The sequence below is a fragment of the Neovison vison genome, chromosome 6, assembly GCF_020171115.1.
Source record: "Neovison vison isolate M4711 chromosome 6, ASM_NN_V1, whole genome shotgun sequence".
Taxonomy (NCBI): Eukaryota; Metazoa; Chordata; class Mammalia; order Carnivora; family Mustelidae; genus Neogale; species Neogale vison.
The window spans coordinates 146,966,886-146,993,975 of record NC_058096.1 but is presented as its reverse complement, the minus strand read 5'-3'; the positions used below and the strand labels follow the sequence as shown (position 1 = coordinate 146,993,975).

General features: G+C 38.9%; 1 protein-coding gene across 3 annotated transcripts in view; it reads right to left on the bottom strand.

Annotated features, from left to right (window-relative positions):
- Positions 1 to 404: 404 nt before the first annotated feature.
- Positions 405 to 27,090, bottom strand: part of UBE2E2 (ubiquitin conjugating enzyme E2 E2) — a 384,658-nt gene continuing 357,972 nt past the window's right edge. For all 3 annotated transcript variants that reach the window (XM_044252543.1, XM_044252545.1, XM_044252544.1), the window contains one exon: positions 405 to 1,268. In XM_044252543.1, coding sequence (XP_044108478.1) covers positions 1,171 to 1,268 — 98 coding nt within the window. In that variant the 3' untranslated portion in view covers positions 405 to 1,170. The remainder of the gene's footprint in view (positions 1,269 to 27,090) is intronic.

Genomic DNA, 27,090 nt, shown 5'->3' with positions numbered 1-27,090 from the left:
ACTCAAAGGTAGTCACTGTAACAATTGTAAAAAGGAAAAAGGAGAGAAATAAATTCAAGTGGTCAAATGCAATGATTGCTCAGCTCAGACATGACTTTCACTAGAAGCTATTTTTGGAGTCTCATATTTTAATTGTTGAGTGAAGAAGGCTGCAACAGAAAGCATGTCTATGAGAAAGTAACGTCCAGCTAATATGTAAAGTGATTGTGATCTGAAACAACTGTAAAATCATTGGGTTATTGACAGCTGGAGAAATTCCACATGCTAAGCAACTCAGCTACAAAGAAATACTAGAGGTTTCAGATGAAAAATACACTTGAATCTTAATTGAATTAGACAAGCCTTGCTGCATGAAGGGCTATGCTGGTCACCAGGATACAAAGCAAACGCTGGGTTACCAGAAGTGCATTTACCAGCCACAGTGATTTATTGAGTGCTTTAATAATACAAGTGTACATCAACTGATCCACAGTCAAAAGTGGCAGGTCCCTAAGAAATTTACAAGCACTTTAAGTAAATCAAAATACATATTATTTTGTTCAATCCAACAGTCTTCTGTGTGGGGGACAGAAGGCTAGTGATAAACAGAGTCTCAGTAATGCACAGTGATTCTGATTGAAGCTTTTGTACAAAAACTTGTTCCCAGTAGCATGCACCCACCAATAAAGACTTCAGTACAAAAAATTAACCCTAAGCACTACATTTAAGTAGAAATGAGATAGAATTCTGAATTCGTGTTTTCCCAAAGATCACATGAAAGGAAAAAAATAAAACAAACAACAACAAAAAACAAAACCACACAGTAATACAAAGCTTTGTAAGAAAGCTCTTACTATTATAGATCCAACATTGTTTGCACTGAAAACAAAATTCCCATCCATGTTGAGGTGGGAAAAAAAACCCCAAATCTTTCAAGTTAATAGAAATCAAAAAAGGGAATAAATTGAGAAGGGGGGAGGGGTGGGTAGAGGGAAAAGAGAAGGAAAAGGAGGAAGAGGAGGGAGGGAAAAGGGAGTGGGGTATGGATGACATACCATCAGAAAAAGGTTCAAAATTTAATAAAAATAAGAAAATAAGAACCGAGGTCAGGGCAGGGGGTTGGGTAGGGCTATTGATGCACTTGGTGAATGTGCTTGCACAGGTCCGGCGGGGGCAGCAAGCAGCAGGCCCCTATGTGGCATACCGCTTGGTCCACTGTCTGGCCATCCGGTCGTGCTCTGCTCTGTTGGTCATGTACTGTGTGGCAATGCTGCCCACCAGAGGGTCAGCTGGAAGGGAAGCAGAGTCAGGAGTCAGTATATACCAGCGGCACTTCCTCTTTCAAAGTAGGGGAAAAGGACTGTCTGGAAAGAGCCCAAGATCAAGGAGGGGATGTGGAGGTGGTAGGAAGCTGCTGTTCTAACCTGGAACAATATCACTTTAGCAAAGATCTGTTGAAACTGAAACCATCACAGAAACAGGTTCAAGAGGATTTAAACTAGTAACACTAAATGTCTGAAAACTGGCTAAGATACTTAAAAAATGTGGTCTTTCCATTCAGATTAAGTAATGACTTTAGAGTTTAAAGGGCCAAAGAGAGGTCTGAGTCACATTTCTCCACCCTTGGAAAAAAATAATCTTATTCTAATTTTTGGCAGTCTAGAATGCAAAAGTTTGAGTAAAACATAAATATCTTTAAGAGCTGGAGTCTATGTCACTCAAGACAGGTGTTTAACTGAACAGAACCTCTACTAGGGAAATGCACTAAACATCCATCTGTGCTTTCTAACTCACTGATCAAGGTAAAGGACAAGCTTAATGTCAGAATGACCAGTGACGTTCATGCTCTGCCTCAAACTGTATTCTAATAGTGTAGGCAGATGGGGAACAAGACAGGCCTGTCATTCCAGCTCAAAGGAGTAAGAAAGGGACAGATGAAGGATAAGGAACAGGACACTGTGGGTGGGAAAAGGTGTTACAATCAAATCTTAATATTATTTCAGTAGGGGAAGAAGGGGAAAAATCTCAAAACAAGTTAGAGAACTGATTAAAATTAACATGTATTGTGCAAAATTTTTTAGTATGCTTAAACAATTAAGATTAGATTTCTTTCAGAGTTCCTTTTATCTTTCCAAATTTGATTTTAAAAAGAATATTTTTTACCTGTATAATTATACATGCTAACTATAAATGCAATATTAACAATAAAAACTGCCTCAAACAACACACAAGACAGAAAACTGTAAGTGAATATCATCTGTAAATTTACTCAGAACTACTCTTAACAGTTGCCTTATAAATCTTCCTGGACTTCTCTAAACACACAATTAAAAAAGGGTTATTATTTATAATCTGCTTTTATAATGTTAAAAACTCACTATATGGTAAATAACTTTTTATATCAATAATTAAAAATCTACTTCATCATTTTTAGTATTAAACTGAATAGCCAACTTCTTGTTTACAGGCATTTGGGTTCTTTCCAATTTTTGGCTTTATCAACAGTGCTGTGAGCAACATTACTGTGCATACACTTTCACAAATTTATGCAAACGTGGAATTTTTTTTTAAGTATAAATGAATAATGTAAAAGAATGAAATGAAGGAATTTAAAAATCACATGTTATTAACCAAGTAGTTCTCAGTGCTAAAATGTTTTGCTGAATAGAAAATTAAGATTATAGGCTAGTGAATCAAATCTATATAACAGAGGGGTGCCTGGGTGGCTCAGTCAGTTGAGCGGATGGCTCTCAAATTCAGCTCAGGTTATGAGCTCAGGGTCCTGGGATCAAGTCCTGCATTGGGCTCCATGGTCAGTAGGGAGTCTGCTTGATGATTCTCTCCCCCTCTGCCCCACCCCCTAGCTCGCGCTCTCTCTCAAATCAATCTTAAAAAAAAAAAAGAAGGAAAGCAAAACAAACAAACAAACAACCAAAACAAAAACTATGCAATATATATGTAGCAAATGACTATCACAGTGAATTTAATGGACTAACACACTCTATTTGTAGTACTTATAATTTTGCATGTATTTATAATTACAAACCTAAGTACAGATGAATCTCCTTAAACAGTTTTCATATTTCATGGATTCAGTTATGACAGGGAGGTAATAACAGTCTCTAAACATACATTATTTGCTCATTTCTCTAACAATTCCTTTCTAAAAAAAGAAGGAAAAAATTCACATCACTTTGGGTTTCTACTTTCCCAAATCCTCATCAATCTTTGATATTATCCTCTATCAGTCTTCCTCCTCTTTATACTAAGGAAAACCCACAAAATTTACCAGTGGATAATTAAAATTTAAGTCTTCTACATTTTTTGCCTTGTTCTCAGCAATTATTTGAATTTAGGGTGTTTATGCTTACAGCAGAGGGTTAGATGATTTTAAGAAGTTCATTTTCCCAAATACCAATGCTGCATGTATTAGAGGTTCCCTGAGGCTGAGGAACAGGATTTACAGTATGGGCAATGGAAAATCAGGGGAGTGCGAGTTGGTATATAATGCTCTTTATTAACTAAACCTCAAAACCACATCACCTCACCTGTTTAATAAAAATGTCACTTTTGTTGACATCATACTAGCTAGGAAATACTAGCCATAATGAAAGTCTAAGACTGAAAGACCCCCTCCCCCCTCTTTTATTTTAGATTTTATTTATTTATTCGACAGAGATCACAAGTAGGCAGAGAAGCAGGCATAGAGAGAGAGGAGAAAGCAGGCTCTCTGCTGAGCAGAGAGCCCAATGCGGGGCTCGATCCCAGGACCCTGGGATCATGACCTGAGCTGAAGGCAGAGGCTTATAACCCACTGAGTCACCCAGGCGCCCCATGACTGAAAGACCTTTGACAAGGGGCAGCACACCTTCCTTTTCCCTCCTCTCTACTTCCCTGTCTCACCTCTGCCTCCCTACACAGCTCCAGGTGCAAAGAGAAGCTGTTTAGTAAGTGCTTGTTGACGGAATAACCATCATGATTATTTGCAAGTGAGGAAAAGGTGATCATACTGAATACTCTGATCCCTCTCTCTCTCTCTCTCTTTTTTTTTTGGAGATCGGTGGTCTGTGCACCTTTAATTCTGGAAGAGAAAGGCTCAGACAACTCTTGCAACTTCATCTCCAGGCTCACCTCTTTCCTGGCTGGGGCTACACTGGATACTCTGGAAACCAAATGGCTTAAAGCTTGTCCAGAAAAGGTGGGAGACAGAAATCAATACTAAACGGGATAAGCAGCAGCTGTATGGCAAGAAGGGAGTGGAAAAGATGGACAGAGTACTGAACTGCTGAGTGATTCTATTTGCAAGATCAAAGAACATTCTATCTTGGTTGGTAGGTGATAGGGGAAAATTACATGGAAAAAAATTGGATTCCCCCTTCCCCCTCCCTTTCTAAAAAAGATTTTTATTTATTTATTTGAGAGAGGGTGAGCCAGGGAGCATGCACAAACAGGGGGAGGGGCAGAGGGAAAGAGAGAAGCAGACTCTCTGTTCAGTCAGGAGCTCTCCATGGGGCATGACCCTGGGATCATGACCCGACCTAAAGGCAGATGCTTAACCAACTGAGCCACTCAAGCACCCCTGGATTTCCTTAAAAAAACATCAATATTCTTAAAAAAACCATAAGCAAAAAATAGTACAGAATAGTGGACAAGGGCATGAGGTTTGGATACATATGGCATGGGTGTGTATCTTAGCTCTGCCGATCACCTTGGGCAAATTACTTAACTTCTCTATGCCTCAGTTTCCCTAACTACAAAATGGCGACAATACTCCCTAGAATGCTATAAGAATTAAATAAATCCTGCCTCATGGGACTCTGCCTGTCACTCTGTTTCCCTTTTGCTAACTCCATTTATTTCGTGAATGTTAAGTATGGATAGAAGAACATAAGACAAGGAAGGAAGGAACACATACAAAATAGCAACCATAAATAGCAGCTACTCCATATGGCATGTGTCCCTGTGTAGCACTGGCATTACAAGTTGGTTCATCACAGAAGTTTCTTCTCTAGACCTGAATTATCAGCAAGTCAGGGAAAGGGACCTGATAGTGACTGTGATGGCTTTCTTTCACTTTTCTCCAGTTATTTTTTAAAATTATTTTGTTATTGAAATTTTTGCTTTGCATTTTGCCATTTTTTGGATTCTTCAAGGCTATAAATGACTGCTTTGCCAGCTGTTCCGTTATACCTGCGATTAACACTATTGTTTTAGCAACCCATCAAGTCACTGGAGGTTTTCTGTGTGTCTGCCTTGTGATGATTTTTTTTTTTCCAATTTATTTATTTTCAGAAAAACAGTATTCATTATTTTTTCACCACACCCAGTGCTCCGTGCAAGCCGTGCCCTCTATAATACCCACCACCTGGTACCCCAACCTCCCACCCCCCCGCCACTTCAAACCCCTCAGACTGTTTTTCAGAGTCCATAGTCTCTCATGGTTCACCTCCCCTTCCAATTTACCCAAATTCCCTACTCCTCTCTAACGCCCCTTGTCCTCCATGCTATTTGTTATGCTCCACAAATAAGTGAAACCATATGATAATTGACTCTCTGCTTGACTTATTTCACTCAGCATAATCTCTTCCAGTCCCGTCCATGTTGCTACAAAAGTTGGGTATTCATCCTTTCTGATGGAGGCATAATACTCCATAGTGTATATGGACCACATCTTCCTTATCCATTCATCCGTTGAAGGGCATCTTGGTTCTTTCCATAGTTTGGTGACTGTGGCCATTGCTGCTATAAACATTGGGGTACAGATGGCCCTTCTTTTCACGACATCTGTATCTTTGGGGTAAATACCCAGGAGTGCAATTGCAGGGTCACAGGGAAGCTCTATTTTTAATTTCTTGAGGAATCTCCACACTGTTCTCCAAAGAGGCGGCACCAACTTGCATTCCCACCAACAGTGGAAGAGGGTTCCCCTTTCTCCACATCCTCTCCAACACATGTTGTTTCCTGTTTTGTTAATTTTGGCCATTCTAACTGGTGTAAGGTGATATCTCAATGTGGTTTTAATTTGAATCTCCCTGAGGGCTAGTGATGATGAGCATTTTTTCATGTGTCTGATAGCCATTTGTATGTCTTGATTGGAGAAGTGTCTGTTCATATCTTCTGCCCATTTTTTGATGTGTTTGCCTGTTCCGTGTGGGTTGAGTTTGAGGAGTTCATTATAGATCCTGGATATCAACCTTTTGTCTGCACTGTCATTTGCAAATATCTTCTCCCATTCCGTGGGTTGCCTCTTTGATTTTTGTCTCTCATGGAATTTTTCATTGGTGGTTTGGTCTAGCTTAGTTTTCTTTAAATCTTTTATAAAACGAAAAAATGACGATGCTCATCATAATAAACTCAAATAATAAAGAAGTATGTATGATGTAAAAAACATTACCTTCTTCCTTCTAATTTCCTCCATCCCAAGGTAACCACTTAACGGTTTGATACTCATCCCTCCATACTTTTTTCTTTATGTATGTTTAAATCAAATAGAAAGCACATAAAAAACATCCTGCAACTTGCATATTCCTCAGTAACAATACACCGCAATTGCATTTCTGAGGCAGTACAAACAGACCTAGCTCATTATATTTAATAATCACAGGGCATTCCTTTGTGATTATTCAGCAGTCTGACATTCTTCTCCTGATGCACACGTAGATTTGATCTGATTTTTTGTTATTACAACTAGTATTACAGTCTTGTGTAAGTCTTTGAGCACATGGGTAAGTACTTCTGGAAGGTAGATTCCTCTAAGTAACAGTGCCAGACCAGAGAACACATATTATAACCTTCAGTAAATACTGCCAAACTGCTGTCACTCAAAGGATGTACAATTTACCCCATTTCTAAGCACTCCCAGCAACACTGCATTACCTATAATTTAAATTTTATTAGCTTAACAAAAAAAAACCTGTCATTGTTGTAACTGCATTTAACTTGATGTGTTAATAAGGTTTAACATTTTCTCCTATTTGTTTACTGTTTTTACTTCTTCTCTGTGATTTGTTTGTTCACGTCTTTTGTCCATTTTCCCCTACCAAAATGAAGGAGCACTTTATACATTATAAATATCAAGCATGCACTAAAGTTTAGCTTTGGCCTCAGCATTCAGCCAAAATCTGCTTTAGTCTATGGAAGACTGAACAGACAGACGCCTCCTTTGATGTCATTTCCAGCTTTACTGGACTTGTGGAGATCAAAGATCATGCAAGTTATCATCATATTTAATAGGCATGATACCATCACTTGTACTCAATGCTACTATCTGAATACTGGTTTCAAAAGTCTCAGTAAACATTATGGATGTCACTTGGGACTGAAAATCTCTTTCAGCCAAAGATGAACACGATGATGTACAAGGGAACAATCTGGAACTGCTTTCTCAGGTATTCAGACAAATGCTCAAAGTGAGATGGAAGAGCAGCTACCACATGTGAAAAAGCTGCTGGAACAAAATCGGTCTTAGCATTGTCCACCGCATAAAATGATACTGACGGGATAGGTAACAACCAGTGGCTGCTGGGAAAGTAGCACATCCGGTGACTGTGGGAACCAGCAAGCAATGTACAAATAATAGAAATTAAAATGTGAGGGGAAACTAAGAAAGGCAGAGGCTTTAATCCACTGAGCCAACCAGACGCCCTTATTACTTACATTCTTAAAATAAAATTTCATATTTACTGTTGTATCTAAAAGAATCATTTTATGATAAGAATAATCAGCCTTACCTTAGGCTGCTCATTGATTTTAACACTGGCTGGTCAGTATTCAGCCAAAATAAACTTGATGCATCTCTAAGAATAACACTATTTATCTATTATGTGTGGATGAAATACTTTCACTCAGTGTACCACTTGTCCTTTAACCCAGTTTACAATGCCCCTTGCCACAAATAAGTCTAAAATTTTTAATAAGTCAATCTTCCCTTAAAGGCCCTCTTCATCCACCCCGGTATTTTAGAAGTATTCCATTTACATATAGTAACTTTTACGCGCAAAGCTAGATTTATCATACACAAAATTTCTATACATATCTCGATTGCATTCTGCACTGACGTTCTTTCAACAGATTAATTTGCCTTTTGCTTTATTTGTTCTTCCTGCTTTTCTCACTATAGTTTTATAGTATGTTTTCATATCTGGTAGGGTAAGTTCCTACCCTTTCCCATTTTTTCCTTCACTAAAATTTTATTTGATGAATCCTAATCTTGATGAGGTTAAGACTATGAGGATTTAAAGCTATTCCACCCCACAGGTATAGGAATCTCATGTTTCTTTTGAAGAGTGTTATCAAGATTTAGGAATATCTGAATTCCTCTGGGTCTACTAATTAAAAATCAAGTGAGTAGGACAGAGTTAAGGTTTTTGTATTCTGGAATGTGGGGGAACCAGACTACTAATTATAGCCTAGCCCAAACCTGAAAGATTGTTAAGTACCCTGAGAAAACACACGTGTGTGTGCGTGTGTGCATGAGAGAGACTCAAAGTGATTTAGGAGGAAAATTATCATATCTGTGATTTAAACCAAATGGTGGATATTACCAAACTAGATTTAAATTTGAAAATTCTAAACAGGGGCGCCTGGGTGGCTCAGTGGGTTAAGCCGCTGCCTTCAGCTCAGGTCATGATCTCAGGGTCCTGGGATTGAGTCCCGCATCAGGCTCTCTGCTCGGCGGGGAGCCTGCTTCCCTCTCTCTCTGCCTGCCTCTCCATCTGCTTGTGATTTCTATCTGTCAAATAAATAAATAAAATCTTAAAAAAAAAATGCTAAACAGAACTGCATACAAGTCTAGCAAGATAAGCTATTACTCCAGAATTAATATATATTGATGGTAAAAGAGGTACTGAGTGTCCCAAATTCTAGAGAGACCATCAATACCTTCCATAGGACTTATTTAGAGAAGATGAGCTGGCTCTGACAACCCCAAGTACCTATCACAAAATACAGGAAAGGAGAAAAAGAAGGTCTGTGGGAATACTGAGCTACCACCTTGGGAGTGTGGTGTGTGGTAGTGGAGCATCTCTGTGTCCCTCCTCCTCAGAACCACAAAAAGGGGGAGAAGATGGCTTTTTTCTCTCAAAGCCATGCAAGAAGGGTACCAAGAGACCCACCAAGTAAAGACTGAGGTGTCTGCAAGAAGCAGACTGGAGTGTCATCCCTGGCCAGAGATTTAAACCGGGTATGAGGTGATTTGCCCTTGTCTATCTCATTATAGAGAGGGAGCACCAAGGAAATGGTCTAAACTGTCCCTGCTGTCTCATTGGGGGTCCTATTAAGAAGGCAGCTTCCCGGGGCGCCTGGGTGGCTCAGTGGGTTGAAGCCTCTGCCTTCAGCTCAGGTCATGATCCCAGAGTCCTGGGATCGAGCTCCGCATCGGGCTCTCTGCTCGGCAGGGAGCCTGCTTCCTTTCCTCTCTCTCTGTCTGCCTCTCTGCCTGCTTGTGATCTCTGTCTGTTAAATAAATAATTAAAAAAAAATAAAAAAAGAAGGCAGCTTCCCAAAGGAGGGGACCCCAGTAAACTAAGAGGCTCTTAGGAGAATGCTATCTGGAACCAGCTTGCAACCAATTTTTAAATTTCTAGGAATTTAAACACAGCTATTATTAAAAATTAAAGTTACAATTAAACAAATTATTTATAAATAAGGGTAATACTTTAAACTTCTTTATTAATTATTTTATTGTTATGATTATTATTCTCATAAATTTTTTTATGCCTACTCTACCCATATGGTGCCAAAAATTTATGTGCTATCAGTTTAAGGTCAGGCATGTACTCTGAAGTTGGCAAATGCTACAATTTACCACTTGGGTTTACTGTTTTGTTGATTGTCTGGAGCTAAGAAAATGATGGATAAAATGCTACTAATGCAGATTAAACCAAAAAGTGTAGCATGTCCAGAGTCCTTATATTATGAATAGCATAAAAGCTGGAGGATATATTCTTCCAGTTTTTGAAATGAATTCAGCAAAGAAGTTGTTCAGGACATTAACAAGTGAAATCCCAACATCCTTCTTAATTTCGTTTTTGTCTTAATTCTTTTTTTTTTTTAAAGATTTTATTTATCCACTTGACAGAGAGAGATCACAAGTAGGCAGAGAGGCAGACAGAGAGAGAGGGGGAAGCAGGCTCTCCGCTGAGCAGAGAGCCCGATGCGGGGCTCGATCCCAGGACCCCGGGATCACGACCTGAGCTGAAAGCAGAGGCTTTAACTCACTGAGCCACCCAGGCGCCCCATCGTTTTTGTCTTAATTCTTAAATGCAAATATCATCCAACATTCATGTTAGAACTACACTCATTTGTCAGTTGCAACCATAGAATGGCTATAGAAGCAGGGAAAATAATAATCACGGGAAATTAGGAAAAACCGTTTTCATTCATTACCTAGCCCCCAACTGATTAGGAGTTAGGCCTTGAAAAGGGAGAAGAAGGCACAATCTAAGAGCCAGACCATGTTCCATCCACCCTGATGGGAATGGAGGAGGAAACTGAATTTAAATCAGGTATGAGAGGAAAGTTTAAAAATGGACCAGATTCACCTTCTAATAACTGAAAGTGACCTGGATGCTATGGGAGCTGCTAAATATTATTAAAGAATCGAAAAGCAAAATTCAACAAAACACGGCCTAAGGCAGCGATGGGAGAAAATTAAAACCTTTCCATATTAATACCTACTGAATTGAGACTGCTCAATAAACACAGTACAAAATATACTGGTTATAATCTAATGTATACTCTTGATAAAATATCTTTAAAAATTTAAAACCTCATCCTGTATGTCTACATAGCAGTGCTATCTATGTACATGAAATCAATGTGTGTTTTGAAACATAAAGTGTTTTATTAGAAGAGACTCCTCTAAAGAATGGCACAGATGGTGCATTCCTACTGAGAAGTGATTGGGTTACAATTCCAGGCTTAGTTGAGCAATACTTTCTAATGAACTCTAAGAAAATATCCTTACAGTAGAACACTTGTTTAAGACACCAGAGATTCACACATTGCTTTCCCCAAAATACCACTGTAAAGAGCTGTTGCTGCAACAAGCAGGAAAGAGTCAAAGAAGCCATGATGTTAAAGCTGGTTTTTTTTTTTTTAAAAGCAGCTTCACTGAGATGTAATTCATATAGTTAGTTTACCCAGTTAAAGTGTACACTTCAATGGCTTTTAGTACATTCACATTTATGCAACTATTACAATCCATTTTAGAATTATTTTCATCACCACAAAAAGAAACCTTGTACCCACTGGTGGTGACTCCTCATCTCCCCAAATCTCCTAGTAAGCTACTTTCTGTCTCTACCTATATATTTGTCTGTTCTAAACATTTCACAGAAATGGAATCATACACCTGGAATCTTCTGTGATTGGCTTCTTTCACAAGACATAACATTTTCAAGGTTCATCCATGTAGGTTGATCCATGATGATCAATGTTCATCAGACCTCATTCATTTTTATGGTCAAATAATATTCTATTGTATGAAAAGACCACATTATATTTATCCATTCATTAGTTGATTGACATGTGGGATATATGCACTTTTGGCTATTATAAATAAAACTACTACAGACATTTGTGTACAAGTTTTGCTTGAAAATGTTTTCCTGCCTCTTGTTATATACCTAAGTATGGAACAGCTTGGTTAGATGGTAACCCTACGTGTAACCATTACAGGAACCGCCAAAGTGCTATCCAAAGAGATTGTATCACTGTCATCACTGTACATCCCTTCTAGCAATGTGTCAGCGTTCCAATTCTCCACATCCTCATCAACATTTGTTATTATCTAAGGATGGTAGATTTTAAGGAGAGACTAGATTATTGGCTATATATGTACCAGGTATCCAGTTATCTGTTTTTTAAAAAAGATTTTACTTATTTATTTACTTGACAGAGAGAGAAAGCGAGAGCAACAGAAACACAAGGAGGGGGAATGGGAGAGGTAAAGCCAGCTTCCCGCCAACCAGGGAGCCTTATAAAGGGCCTGATCCGACAAGATCATGGGATCATGACCTGAACCGAAGGCAGATGCCCAGTGACTGAGCCACCCAGTTATTTTTTAAAAAAGATTTATTTATTTGAGAGAGAGAAAGAGAGCTCGAGCATGTGTGAGCAGACGTGAGGGTGGGGCAAAAGGTAGGGAGACAAGACTACTCCCTGAGCAGGGAGCCTGATTTGGGTCTTGATCCCAGGACCCTGAGATCATGACACGAGCTGAAAGCAAGAGTTGGATCCTTAACCAACCAAGTCAGGTATCCAGTTATTCAAAAATACATATTCTTCCCCACCAAGCATGGAAAACAAATTATTTTAGAGTATTTTTCTCATGGTCTCTGGCTGTGAGAGACTGAAGATTATCCTGATCCTGTCTTCTACTTCTAACCCTGATGGAAGTACAAATGACAATAATAATCTAGTGAAACTTGTTTGCGATGCACATCTTTTCTTTAAAATAAAGATATATATATATATATATATATATATATATATATATATATATATAAGATTTTATCCGTTTACCTGACAGACAGAGATCACAAATAGGCAGAGAGGCAGGCAGAGAGAGAGGAGGAAGCAGGCCTCTGGCTGAGCAGAGAGCCCAATGCGGGGCTCGATCCCAGGACCTGGGACCATGACCTGAGCCGAAGGCAGAGGCCCTAACCCACTGAGCCACTCAGGTGCCCCCAAAAGATATATTTTTATTCCATAGTCCTAAATGTAGTCCACTCACTACAAACATGTATTCTAACTGATCAATTTTTCCCTCAAACTGTCTTTTCTGTTTATATTATTCAGTAGCTGAGATTGGGACAGGAGATGGCTTTCAGAGTGAGTTTGAGTACTGCAATCTTGCCCTAGATACTATCACACATGCCCATGGTCTCCACTGCATCTGGGAATCTGGACTTGAGTCCAGGGATATAAATAACCCAGCTCAGAATCAGAGCTGGACAAGAATCTCAGGGGTTTCAGTTTACCAGATCATCCTGCTTGCCTTCGAGTGCCGGAAATTTGTAGTTGAGGCAGCCATATGGATGTTGTCCCTGCTGAGGAATGACACTGAGGGTGTAAGCTTTGATTTGGGCTGAGGCTGCTCTTATCTTCTCCTCCAAAAGGGATGTTGTTGAATTCTCTGCTAAAGTTAGAACCCAACCATTACCTCTGTCTCTCACTGTGCTTGCCAACTCCCCTCTCTCAGTGTGGATAGGCAGTTTTTCTTTCTCAGTCTTCTACCACAAAACCAGCAGTGTCTGGGGCACTGTGGAGGATCAGTCAATAAATATTTAATAAGTGAATTAATGGGTAATCAGACCCAATGATAAGGATGAAATTTGGTATGTAAATGGCATCAAGTTCTTGACATCTTCCTTCTCATGCTTAAGCCTAACTGACATTTTTATATCTAGATGATCAGCAGCTCTCCAAGTTGCTGACTTGAGACAATAAACATTTGGGCAGACCTAGTATCGTGTGTGTGTATGTGTGTGTGGTTTAATATTTAGTTATCTTTGCTTTGAGTCTAGATCAGGCAATATGATCTACTCTTATAACTGTTCTCTTGCTTTCTTCAGGCTTCCCTGTCTCCTTTTCTTAGTCCTTGAAGTTTCAATTCTTACAATTCATAAAGATTCTTATAGTTAGTCTGTATTCAGGAGTTTCCTGTTTTATTGATTACTTGCCTGAACTTGAACCTGTTGTTGTTTTAATCCCTTGGGCAACATGTTCTCTCCTATTTCTGCTTCAGCCAGATGGGCAGGTCTATTTCTAGGACTCAAACTCTTATTGTATCCTTCTAACATAGGTAAAGAACCATGTCCAAACAAATTCTAATATATCATAAGTGGTAAATTATTTTCCATTTGTCTGGTAACCCACTGGCTACCATAAACCGACTAAATAATATTCACTGGTCTTAGAATGCATCCTTCTTGTTCACCAAAATTGGCTTAGAAATCTTTGGGAAACCAGGTATAGCCAAGTTCACACAGTCATTAGTGATGCTGTCACAGTGGCTAGGAAACCAAGTGCTGGGGACTCTGATTCCCAAATATCTCTTGGCCCTTCCACCCCTCTTTCTCTTCATGGCCTCTGTCATCTCTTACCCGGACCATGAAAATATGTTCTTGAACGTCTATCTTCAGTCTCTCCACTCTCAGATGAACTAAACTTTAGTCTTTAAAGGCACAAACCTAGTTCTGCAAGGTCCCTCTTTCAAAACTTTTTCTATTTCTGCCCAACTTTGCTTCCTTCACCATACCCATCCTTCCATGCAAACCCCAGTGGCAAGGTTAACTATGAAGAAAGATGCACTTTTGCCAATAACTTGTCTGATGTCCCACATTTTTATATATTGATTTTTCAATATTTTAATCATACTTTTTTCTTCAATAGGGGCTGTTCTAATGTTTTCCTTCCTATTTAGTTTTTATAGTTTCTGAAGGAAATATGTTTTCAAAAGAAGAAGACATATTAATGCAAGAGAACACTCTAACATAGATTACCGTGAAATCATTACCCCTAAAGAATAATTCATGATAAAAAACTCTGTGCTAAGTATAAAGTGCTGGCCTACATATTAAAACAATGCATCAATGCAAAGTGGTTTCCATCTTAATCGCTTAGAGCAACAATTCCTGACAAAAGTTTGGTCAGTCTATATTGTCCCTGTTTACCCTAGGGAGATCAATCTGTGCAGAAGAAGAAAATACAAACCACTAATCTCATGGTGGGGGTGCCACGGGGTTGTGTTTTAAAACACAGAAGGAGGAAAGAAAATAGGTGAGACAAAGGCACTTAACAAAGTTATCTGTCTACACATTAACTCCTTAAAAATAATGCTGAACTATTTTTATTTTTAAAGATTTTATTTGAAAGTAATTTCTACACCCAATGTGGTGCTGCCACTTACAGCCCCTGAGGATCAAGAGTTGCATGCTCTACTGAGCCTGCCAGGTGCTCCAATAATGCTGAATTATTTGGGCACAATCACCTTGTCCCATATGTGAGAAAGGGAAAAAAAGATCAAACTGCTCATTGTAGGATTTTTCTAATTAGCATTTTAAACTGGATTTTAAACCTTTTCAGACTTAAGCCAACTTCTCTCTCACCAGATGGCCCCGTAACTTCCCTAGGGTAGAAATCCCAACTCTGCTTCCTGCTGCTTCCCTAAGTAGGTCTTTGATTACTTCTAACAAGCCCTGTTGCATTGGCCTCTCTAACCTGCTGATCTTTCTTTACCTTAGCACTCCTCAGGGGAGCTGCTAGCCTCTTTAAAAGAAAAAAAAAAAAAAAAAAAAAAAGATGCCAAGCCTAATTTGGGACAAGGACATACCTCAAAACTCTCCAACTTTCCCACTCTTCACCACAGTGTAGGAATTCCAAGTTGGGCCTCTCTTTAACTGAATGCATAGTACCTTTGTAAAGCAGGGGAAATCCAGCTTGTATCTAGTTGGCTCCCTCCCCATTTGGCTGATTTCTTGGCATATTTTCCTCTCCTGGCCCGCAAAGACCTCTCTCCCAGAGGAAGCGTTCATATAATGTAACTGTCATCTAAGGTGCCATCTTTTCCACAGGTGTACACATTTTCAAAGAGAATTGTAGAGACCACATTTAGCACTAAACTAAAAAAATATAATTTGAACAAAAGAGTATGTGCATAATTTCGTTGTTTTCTGATTAAAAGGAATCTGGGGTTCCTCGGATCACATAGCTGAAAGCCACCCTTCACTCTGCCACTAAGGGGCCCAGCACAGTGTCTGACACACAACTGTATCTTTTCCATCCCCATCTCAACTGAGATGAAGCCTGCTTTTTTATGCCTACTTTATTTTTTTAATATTTTATTTATTTATTTGACAGAGAGAGATCACAAGTAGGCAGAGAGACAGGCAGAGAGAGAGAGAGAGAGAGAGGGAAGCAGGCTCCCTGCTGAGCAGAGAGCCCAGTGCGGGACCCAATCCCAGGACCCTGAGATCATGACCTGAGCCGAAGGCAGCGGCCCAACCCACTGAACCACCCAGGCACCCTTTATGTCTACTTTTTATGTAGCTAGCTGCGTGAGTCATCTTCATAGAAATCTGACCTGCATTGATGCTTTAACTTTTCAAATGACATTTTAACACTCATATTCTACTACTTTAAATCTTTCTCCAAGATTTATTGTTAAAATTAAGAAAACAGGTTGTAGAAAGCTGGCTTCTTGGCTGAGATCATGCAGGCCATTTAACGGGTGGGAGGGACCACGCTTGTTACCCTGTGGATGATGCTGACAAGAGTTCACTGAGGGGTCTTAACCCACCCCACCACTATATTTATTCAAGAGTGGTCAAACCATGGGATTTTTGTTGGAAATTCAAAGGCCACTCTTGAGTAAGCATGAAATGGGACATGCTGAGGCCCTAAATTTTAGATGCCGTGTGGTGGGCACAGTCACAGGTCCCCAGACGCAAGGCTTCCTTTGGAGTATTTTTTTGAAACAAAATTTTGGTGTTAAAATTGAATCTGGTAACAACCACGAAATTATACAACCATACTTAAATTCTAAAATAGTTATTTTTATAGCAGCCCTATAAAGTTTAATTTACTCTCTTGCCCTGAGAGATTTAATGAATGCTTAAAACAGCTCCACCTATTTTTCTATAATTGGCTACATTTGTTTCAGATATAAACATGCTGACTAGATTTGCATAGAGATTATAGGTCTGGAGCTGCATTTTTTGGTGGTGGTGTGGGGGGGTGGGGGAGGCAATGAATAGACCTACTGCCCCTAAATGAGAATTAACTCACATCTGCATAAACAATTATATTTTCACTTGCAAATTAGGTACCATTTGTATCTATAAGGTTTTCTTAGTTTAAACAGCCATTCTTCAGACACACACATAGTGATTATTCTTAGCCATTATGACTTTAAAAATACATTTCTTTTGCAAGGTTAAATCAACACTCTAGACCTGTTAGTTTTGCTCCATTTTGTCAGAGGTCATGAGAACAAATTTTTCGTCCTCATACATGCTATACTGTCCTACTTAGGTCTAAAAAAACAAACCAAAACACAAAAAACCACCCCTAAACCAAACCAAAACCAAAAAACCCAAAACAAAACAAAACCACTCAAAACCCCGAAACCCCACAAATACAGCCCTGTGGAAAATATATAACTCAAGGACTATTTATGATGAAAAGAATTAATAGAGTGGATGTTCCTTTTAATTTTATTTACTTGCCACATTCCCCTTATAGAATACTTTCAGCAAGAATTCTTGTTTACATCCCTAAATAATCAATTTGAAATTTACTGAATTGTTAAAAAAAATTTTATTCCAGATAAAACAATAAGTTAAAAGTTTCAAAAAGAAAATCATTACAGAAGATAATATGGCCTGCTCAGCACACTAGGAGGGACTTCCAGCTCCATATTAATGAAGATCCAGAGGGATACTGAATAGCCTTTTGGCCTCTAAATGAGAATATGCCCACTATTTGCGTGAACAATAACTATATTTTCACTTGCAAATTAGGTCCAGCCAGTACCTATAGGGCTTCCCACATTAGATTACTCAGTCCAGGATAATTGTAGGAATTGGTAATAAATCGAAATAATATTAAAGAACTATTCTTATAAAGATAACAAAAGATTTAAGCATCAGCATTTTACTTGAGTAGAGTTTATTTCTAATGTACATACAACCAAAACACTGTGGTGTCAACTCATGTGAAATATTTTAACCAAACTTTAAAAATTCCCATGGGAGAAACAAGCAGATGTTTGTGTCCTTTATTCAGCACTGTACCAAAAAAAAAAAAAAAAAAAAAAAGGGAAGGAAGGATGTATATACTGCTCATGGCAAGATAGACCAGGCTGCTGGTATTAGACATGACTATATCTTATTCTTGGAGGCAGGTAGTTAAGGTTTGTTTAAAATCGGAAATGAAAATTAGCTTAGTAATTTAAGTCTAATTCTCATTTGTACTAAGTTCAAGTCTCTAGTATATAATATCTGACACAGAAAGACCCTCAGGTAATCTAGTGTGGGGGTGACAGGTCATGGTTAAGGCTGATTACAGGGCAGAAAAATGAATGTTTAATGTCTTCCATGCTCAATGGCTGTTTAGAATTGCCTGTCCCCAGGAGTGACGTTAAATGTTTAATGAAACGCAGTTGGATTCCTTAAAAGGTGCTTGGCTGTACCAACAAGCCAACCTTCAAATTCATAATGAAGTTATAGACCAAAATAAAAATGAGTCATTGTTTCTCCAGGTCCAACACAGAACTTTAGTGCTTTATTTCATTAGCTGGTTATTTTTAATCCATCAAAACTAAAGTCTATGAGTTGCAGCATGGTTAGCCCATACCTATACCAAATCATTACACTACACTAGTGTTGAGACTTAGTTTTCTGATGATTTATTTGACTGATCTCATTAGAATTTCTTAGGAAATGGTACTTAATTTATCAGGGAGAATGAAAGTGTTGTAAAAATTTGGTTTTAGACTTTGAACTATTCAAAAAAAAATTCAGATTAGATTTTGGTGAATAGAAGTGTGGAAACAGGCAAACCAAAATGTTCATCCTGAAAAGGCATGGCATTATCTAACTAATGGATCCTAAGAAACTATGTCATATTCAAAAATTTGGTACACACCAACCCTTCTATTCACCTACAATATACCATAAGTTAGAGGAAGGATGAAGTTTTATAACTGGCTACAAGGTGAGTCCACTTTTGGGAAAATCTGATAAGATGGTACCTTGAAATTTTTTTCCAGGAGACTGATTTTGGGATGATCCAAACATCACACTACTTTTATTATTATTATTTTTGAAAAGATTTATTTATCTTAGAGAGAGAGTGAACAAGCATATGTGCACAAGCAGGAGGAGAGAAACGGAAGCAGAGTCTGTGCCAAGTGCAAAGCCTAACACAGGTCTCAATCCCACAACCCTGAGACAATGATCTGAGCCAAAACCAATAGCTGGATGCTCAACTGACTGGGCCATCTAGGTGCACCCATACTATTTTTAAGTGAGTCTGAGATTCAGGCATCAAGCTGAAAACATATACATGTATACTTACAGATAAGTCTGTTGTATGTGTTTGCTGTGGTGCATACAAATCAGGGGCAGAGGAGAAGCAATAATAACGGTTTTTGTATTCTTTAATTTATTTGGGCTTTCACCCTATACTTACAGAATAGAATATACTAGGCAATGTACTTTTGAGATCTGAGAATGAATGTGCAGATCAGACATGGTAAGTCTGATACTAGCTCAAAGTCATGGTGAAGTATTTAGGCAACCAGGTTTTGTTAGGGCATCAAGCCAATAGTGGCTTTGCAGGACATATCTCATTAGGTGGAACCAACCTTTGAGCAGCTACTATTGTTGGTCTGCCTTTGATAAAATGATCTATAATATAACCTTCAAGGGATATCAACCTAGAGTATAACAATGAGAAATGCAGTAAGACAGCCATTTTGACAAGCTCCTCTCGACATAGGCTGACCTAGTGCGTTGATGTCAAGAGACACAAAAAACTAGATTGACTTTCTAAAGGAATTTGTCACATCCTTATAAACTCTAAGGAAGGCTACTTAAGCCTCGTTTGTGTACAAGAGGGTAGAGAAATATAATGACAGACTAACTTGCTAATAAAGAACTGAGAATTTACTTTTGAAAGAAGCTATGGATGAGGTCTGCTACGCTCTTAATCTTCGGAAAATTGAGTAAATGACTAGGAAGTTGAATCTCATCAACAGTATGAAACACATTACTGATAGATAAAGAAAGAAGTAATGTTACAGAACATACTGATTCTATGTGCAATATCTCAGAATCATGAAATGTTAACGTTTGTTTTCAAACTGTATAGGATTTTATTTATTTAATTAAAAAAAGATTTTATTTATTCATTTGACAATGAAAGAGAGAGAGAGAGAGAGAGCACAAGCAGGGGAAGTGGCAGGGAGTGGGATAAGCAGGCTCCCATCAAGCAGAGGGCCCAACATGGGGCTTGATTACAGGACACTGGGATCATGGATGTGAGCTGAAGGCAGATGCTTAACTGACTGAGCCACCCAAGTGCCCCCTGTGTAGGATTTTAATGAGTTAATTTAAAATATAAATTTTGGAGGCACCTGGCTGGTTCAGCCAGTAAAGTCTGTGATTCTTAATCTGAGGGTCATGAGTTTGAGCCCCAAGTTGGGTGTAGATTGCTTAAAAATAAAATCTTAAAAAAAAATATATAGGGGCACCTGAGTGGCTCAGTCAGTTAAGCATCTGCCTTTGGCACAGGTCATGATCCCAGGGTCCTGGGATCAAGCCCCGCATCAGGCCCCCTGCTCAGCGGGAAGCCTGCTTCTCCCTCTCCCACTCCCTCTGCTTCTGTTCCCTCTCTTGTTGTGTCTCTCTCTGTCAAATAAATAAAATCTTTAAAAAAATATATACACATACATATGTATTTATATGCACATATACATATATGTACATTTATTTATACTACACACACACATTTTGATGGTATTGAGGAAGAAATGTTGCATTCCTAAGATACACACAATTTAGTCACTTGAATGGCATAAAAGATAAAATTCTAAAACATAAGATTGTATTATATATTTTAAGGATGACTCTTTAACTTCATATAAATTTGATGACTGTACATAACACTAATGTTAATAAAGAAATAACAGGCCCAAAGTGGAGTCTCTTGTGCTAAGCCCAATGTTAGCAAACCAAGACTTAATACCTAACCTAACTGCCATTTCAGTCCCTCCTAGCAATGGAATTGTAACTGGTCAGTCTGAAATTTCCTGGTCAGTAGGTAATCCACCTGACAGACCCCTGAAGAAGCTGGGGTAATCTGCTTTTTCCTTATCTCTCCCCCCTTCTGCCTATGAGAGCCTTCCATTTTGTTCGGTACCTTGGAACTCCTTTCCATTTCTATTTGCTAGATGGGATGCTGCTCGAGTCAAGAATCACGGAATAAAGTAATTTACTCAGCTGAATTTTGTCTAACACTAATTTCATCTTAAATCTAGGATCAGCTGGTTTTTTAACACTGATAAAATGTCAACAATTCTAATCTGCTTTCTTTTTGTGTTTATTCTGAGGTTTTGTCAGGTACCACTTTTGGTAAAAGTCTTCTCATGTCTCAAAAATTCAAAGAACTGTTGTTAATGGTTGGAAAAAAAAAAATAACGGAACAGAGGCATTTAGAAAACCAAACCATTTCCTCCAGAAACAGATGTCCAATTTTGGGTGGCTACGTACAATCCATTTTAAAAGCTGTGTCAGTTTATTCATGTAAATGGAAGGTTAAAAATCATTGACCAAAACAAAAGCACCAAAGTTAGGGCTACAAGCATACTGAAGTACTCTGACAAGACATTAAAAAAGCTTAAGACACTGTAATGGAAAACTACTTCACTCCATGCTCACAAGTCATGCTTCTTTGTAGTTATCCTCTTTTTGCCTCAAAAGGTTATAAACTTTATAATACCACTGATCCTTTCTCTAGCATTTCGTTTTACTAACGTGTGACCAAAGGTTTCTATCATTCCATTAAAAAGGAAATGTAGAGCATTTTGGCTATCTTAACAATGGAAGCCTGTCAAGTAACTTATTGATTTTGCTAACTTTCTTATGGAAAACATAGATTAATTTTATGATTTATACAAAAAAGTACATTTCCCCCCCGGAACCATTTTCAAATTGATATGAAGACCTTAGGGTAGATATAATCAAGGTGATTAAGAATCAATATGAAAATGTTTATTATAAATTCAGAAAAGAAAGGACTTTTTAAACATTAATAATTTTATATGGTAAACACTATTGACATATTTTGGAAAATTCATTTTGTTATAAAATGCCTAGCTCCTATGGCAACATGTAAATGTGTTAGTAGTTAAGACAACTGGCCGAAAACAGCAGAAAATGGAGGAAAACAGGCTTCTAGAATTTTAGTCATCCTAGAGGTCAGTGTTTTTCTGGATGATTTATGACCATAACTACATGTTCAAAGCCTTGAGTGCTAACTCAAGAGCATTTCAGTCTGCGCTTCATTCATGTGGTAAAAAGTGATGCAAAGATGAAGTTAGCTAGAAGAGATGCCACAAAACCTTATATTCTTAAATGTTCAGAAGTACAATTTGTAAAAATATCGTCAACTAAATAAGAAACAGTGATCCAGACTATTCATAATGAAGAGAACCAGGATTCCTGATTGTGCAGACACTGAGCCATAGGGTGGGTATACACACGTGAACGTACAACCTTTTCTGTGTACATCCTACTTAGTTCTCAGGACTGTAGAAATGCCCAAACCCAAAATCTCTTCTTGGTGACTTCCTTGTTTAAGTCCTCTTTCCCTTATGCCTCAATAATAGAAACATCTTAATTGAGTCAAACAGATATTTACCATCAGCTTTCTATAATGCAGGACATCTTGCTAGGAGTAAGTATGTCTTCCTGCCCTTCTGTCTAAAATTTGGGATAAAACAAACATTGGTCTTCCTTCAAGACCAGTGGGCAGTGCCATATCTTAAATAAATTAAGGAAATCCAGGTCTAGTCAACACCCACAGTCCCATAGGAATTAATATACAATGTAGAGTATTTTTTTAAAAAAATATTTTATTTATTTATTTGAGAGAGAGACAGTGAGAGAGAGCATGAGCGAGGAGAAGGTCAGAGGGAGAAGCAGACTCCCCATGGAGCTGGGAGCCCGATGCGGGACTCCGGGATCATGACCTGAGCCGACGGCAGTTGTCCAACCAACTGAGCCACCCAGGCGTCCCACAATGTGGAGTATTTTTACCAACATTTTGACTGAAACTTTATATATCCTGTATTAGTGTGCTCAGGGTGTCACAACAAAATACCATCAAGTGGGTGGCCTGAACAACAAAAACTTATATTTCTCACAGTTCTGGAGGCTGGAAAGTTCAAGATCAGGGTGTGAGTCAATTTGGTTTCTAGTAAGGACTCTCTCCCTGCCTTGCTGACAGCTACCTTCTCCCTGTGTGCTCAAAGATGGGGAGAAGAAAGAGGGCTTTCTGGTATCTCCTCGTGTAAGGACACTAATCCTACTAGTACACCCCATGACCTCGTTTAACTTTAAATACCTCCTTATTGTCCCTATCTTCTCATACAGTCACATGGAGTTAGGGCTTTAACATATAAATTTTGAAAGGACACTGTTCAGTGATTAGCACACCCTCAGAGGCTGCTTTTCCTGGGCCTGGAGGCCAATGATAGGAAGCCATGTTTAACACCTCCATCCTCTTTTCCTGACATGTACGTCCTCTCCGGTCAGCTATCCTTCTCAAATTCTCATCCATACATTTTTTTTCCTTTTTTGTCCTATACTCCTTCAGAATAATCCTCTCCAGCTGACCCCAACCTTGCTAGCCACACCCTCTCCAAGCTCCAACAAACAATATGCTATTTATGTACTTCCCTTATTCCTGACCCACCCTCCATTAGACTGTAATAGCTAGAAGAATATTTCCCATAGTAGCAGTGATCATAGCCCTCATAGAATCTCCTGTAGAGTCTAAAACAGTTCTTTCCAAGTTTTGGCGCTAAAAATAAATGTGTTGAATTGAGTGCCTGAGGATTCTCTAAAATTATAGTAATTAATAATAATTGCAATGGCTATTTATTAATAGGCCAATTTTAAATGACTACTTTAATAATGAATAGGAAAATGATTTTATGTTCAGAAATCTGTGAGAATAATTTGTGTGAAGGCAAGTATGAAAACAGAATACTGTGAAAACACTGGGGTAGATGAAGAATAATTTGAAAAGATTGCTAACCCCTGGACATTCATTCAAGAGAGACTTGCAGAGTACTGTTAACATGCCAAGAGCAAGCTATCCTGTAGCTAGAGGTATCCTGGAAAAGATATTGGCACCTTATAATCACCAAATGTCAATATTGGCAGAGGTACTACTAAACACATAAGAAAATGGATGCTACACAGAATATATGCAGGGAGCACTCACACATATAAAGGTTGTGTAAAGGTTCTGAAGTCCTTCAGAACTAAAGTCAGTTTCCTCTACTTTACCCTAAGCTGGGCAATTCTGAGCCCACAATTTAAATTGTGTTCCTAGAGGAGATTTTGAGTGATGTGTACATTATAAAATGTGCAAGTGAGTGTGCTACAATGGACTTTGGTGATGAATAAATCAGTTAAGAACAATGCTGTGTTTGAGGGTGATTTGTCTTAAACCAGCTTCTGGAATCTTACCCATGCAGAGTTCTCCTCTTTCTCTTCATGATCTCTTTGTATAGATTGCTAGGGCCCTCTGAATGGGGGGGGGTGGTGGTTTCAGGAGACAAGGCATCTTTGTTTGGGGCAGATGGAAGGGGAGTGGAATGTGCTGACTTCACCTCTTGGGTCTAATGTGTTTGGCTATTAAGGACCCACCCTGGTAAGGATGTCTGATGACTGAGAAAGAGTGGAGTTACTGTTATATCATGCCCCATTTCATGCTTCTACCCCTTGAATGAAGGGTGTTGAGTCTCGTACCCAGACAAAGGGCTGGAAACTGCAGAAAAGCTGATAAAAGCATTCTGGACTCTGTATAAGGGAGCACAATGTACCCTAGCCACAGGATTGTATGGGTAGAGAGGTTTTTAGCTGTAGGACATCCTGGTGGAGTAGGCATCCCGAGGCAGAGGGCTTCCATCATTGGTCACCATGGCCTTCCTGGTGAATGAATACATGTTTTGGCCACAACTTCTGGTTTGTGATAATGTGAGTATTGTCAGACTCTTGTATTTTAATCTTCTCAAAGGCAGAGGGACTTTAACCTGAATATTTTAACTATTCCTTCTTTCTTTCCCTGGCCTTGGGCTTGAACCAGAGCTTAGTAAATATCTGTTGAATAACCAAGTGACTGAGCTTAAGGCATCAATGTGGTGTCCATGCATAGGAGCCGCAACTCAAATGTGTCACACACAGATCATGGCTGGGGCCATGTAATCAGCTGTTCAGAATTAGGCTCCAGAATCAAACTCCTTACCTGTAAATAAGTTCTGACCATCCTTAACTGGGCAAATCACTTGAGCTCTCTGAACCTGTTCTCTCATCTACGAAAAGCAGGTTAACATTAGTGTCTACCTCATAAGGTGGTTGAGAAGATTAAATGAGAAAACTAATGAGAAGCACTGAATATAGTGCCTGGTACTTGGTAGGCTCAAACTTAAGACAGCTGTTGTTGTTAGCAACATATTCATTATCGTTACCACTAAGAAGCTTGGCAAAAGAATAGGAGAGAAGTTATCAGCCATGACTTACCCTCTCACTGCTGCTTGGGTGTTAATGCTGCTGCATTCATTCCATTTCAGCTGCACTGGCGGGCAGAGAGGGCTTGCTTCTCAACATTCCTGTCTTTTCCATCCTGGGTCAAACTGTTACTCAACCTTCAAGATAAGCTGTTTGGTGTCCCTAGGGAGCTGCTTTTATTTAATTATCTATTTATTTATCAAAGATTTTATCTGTTTATTTGACAGAAAGAACGAGAGAGAAGAAGCAGGGGGAGCAGCAGAGGCAGAGAGTGCCCAATGCGGGGCTCGATCCCTTAACCCTGGGACCAAATCTGAGTTGAAGATAGACGCTCAACCATCTGAGCCACCAGGCGTCCCCTGGCAGCTGCTTTTAGAAAGTCGATAGTGATCCTCTCAATTTGTTTTATTGTGTTAAAATATACATAAAATTTACCATTTAAACCATTTTCAAATAGTACAAACTCAGTGGCATTAAGTGCATGCACACTGTTGTTGGTGGTTCTTTTATTTTTTATTTTTTTTTTAAGATTTTATTTCTGCATGAGAGAGAGAGAGAGGGAGCATGCATGGGCGCACAAGCAGGGGGAGGGGGAGAGGAAAAGGGAGGAGCAGGCTCTCCACCGAGTAGGGAAGTGACATGAGGCTCAATCCCAGGACCCTGGGATCACGACCTAAACTGAAGGCAGATGTTTAACCAACTGAGCCAACCAGGCATCCCTGGATGGTGATTCTTGAAGGACAATATTTTATGGCTTCCCCAGGGATGACCTATAGGACATTTTCCTTCCTCCTGGAGTCCACTGATGACCCTGACAATGACCAGGGGCCGCCTGGGTGATGCCTAAAGATCTGCTTCGGTTCAGGCACTGCCCCACATGCAGTCTCCATGCCTTGGTACTAACAGAGATGTACTCAGATCTTGGTCTAAGTTTTTTTCCATCATAAAAACATTTGTTTTCATGGGCAGTGAAGTCATTAAATGGTGGCTGGTGAGAACCCAACTGTGGTCATGTGGATTCATAATTAAGACATGAAGTCATACCTAATTTTTATCTTCTGGGCCACAAATAGAAAGTCTACACTGTAAATAGATTGCCTGGGGGTGGATGACAGCATGGGGGATAATAATGTTATCACTTATTTGACTACTTAAATTGCATAACACCTACTGCCTCTAAAACTATTTAAAGAATGTTAGACTAGAGAACATTTAAAGAGGAAAACGTCACAGTCATTTAAGAATTTCCTCCTTGGTGTTAACAAACTTTTTTCCATCCTATCTTTTGGTTGATTACTACAAATGCCATGTATGTCACTGAAATAATGTATTAAAATAAACACACAATACACATTTTATAAGTAAAAACCAAAATTTCTCAAAAAGCATTCTAATTTCTATTAGGAAGACCACAGAAGAAATAAGAGGGGTACATTTTTCCCTTGATGCCTCGTAGATGAAAGATGATGCCTATTCCTATGCTCCCTTGTTCTCAAGAGGGTACAGCTCTAGGAATCACTTTGCTGATATCAAAGAGGAGCTGAAGCAACACTTCTTTACTAAAACCCCGTGAAAAAAGTGGAAACTAATTCTCCTGTATTTCTGAAATGTGATATTTTTATTTCCTAATGAGTTTCTAAGGCTCTGTAGATTAACATAGTACAAGTAAGCAGTAAATGCACACATTACTAATTATTCATAAAAAAGGAGACACAGAGGGGAAACTTTATAGTTTTAGGAATGAATCATCAGTGATTTGAGTGAACGGAAACAGGCTGATGCTTTGAAACTATAACGAGGCACA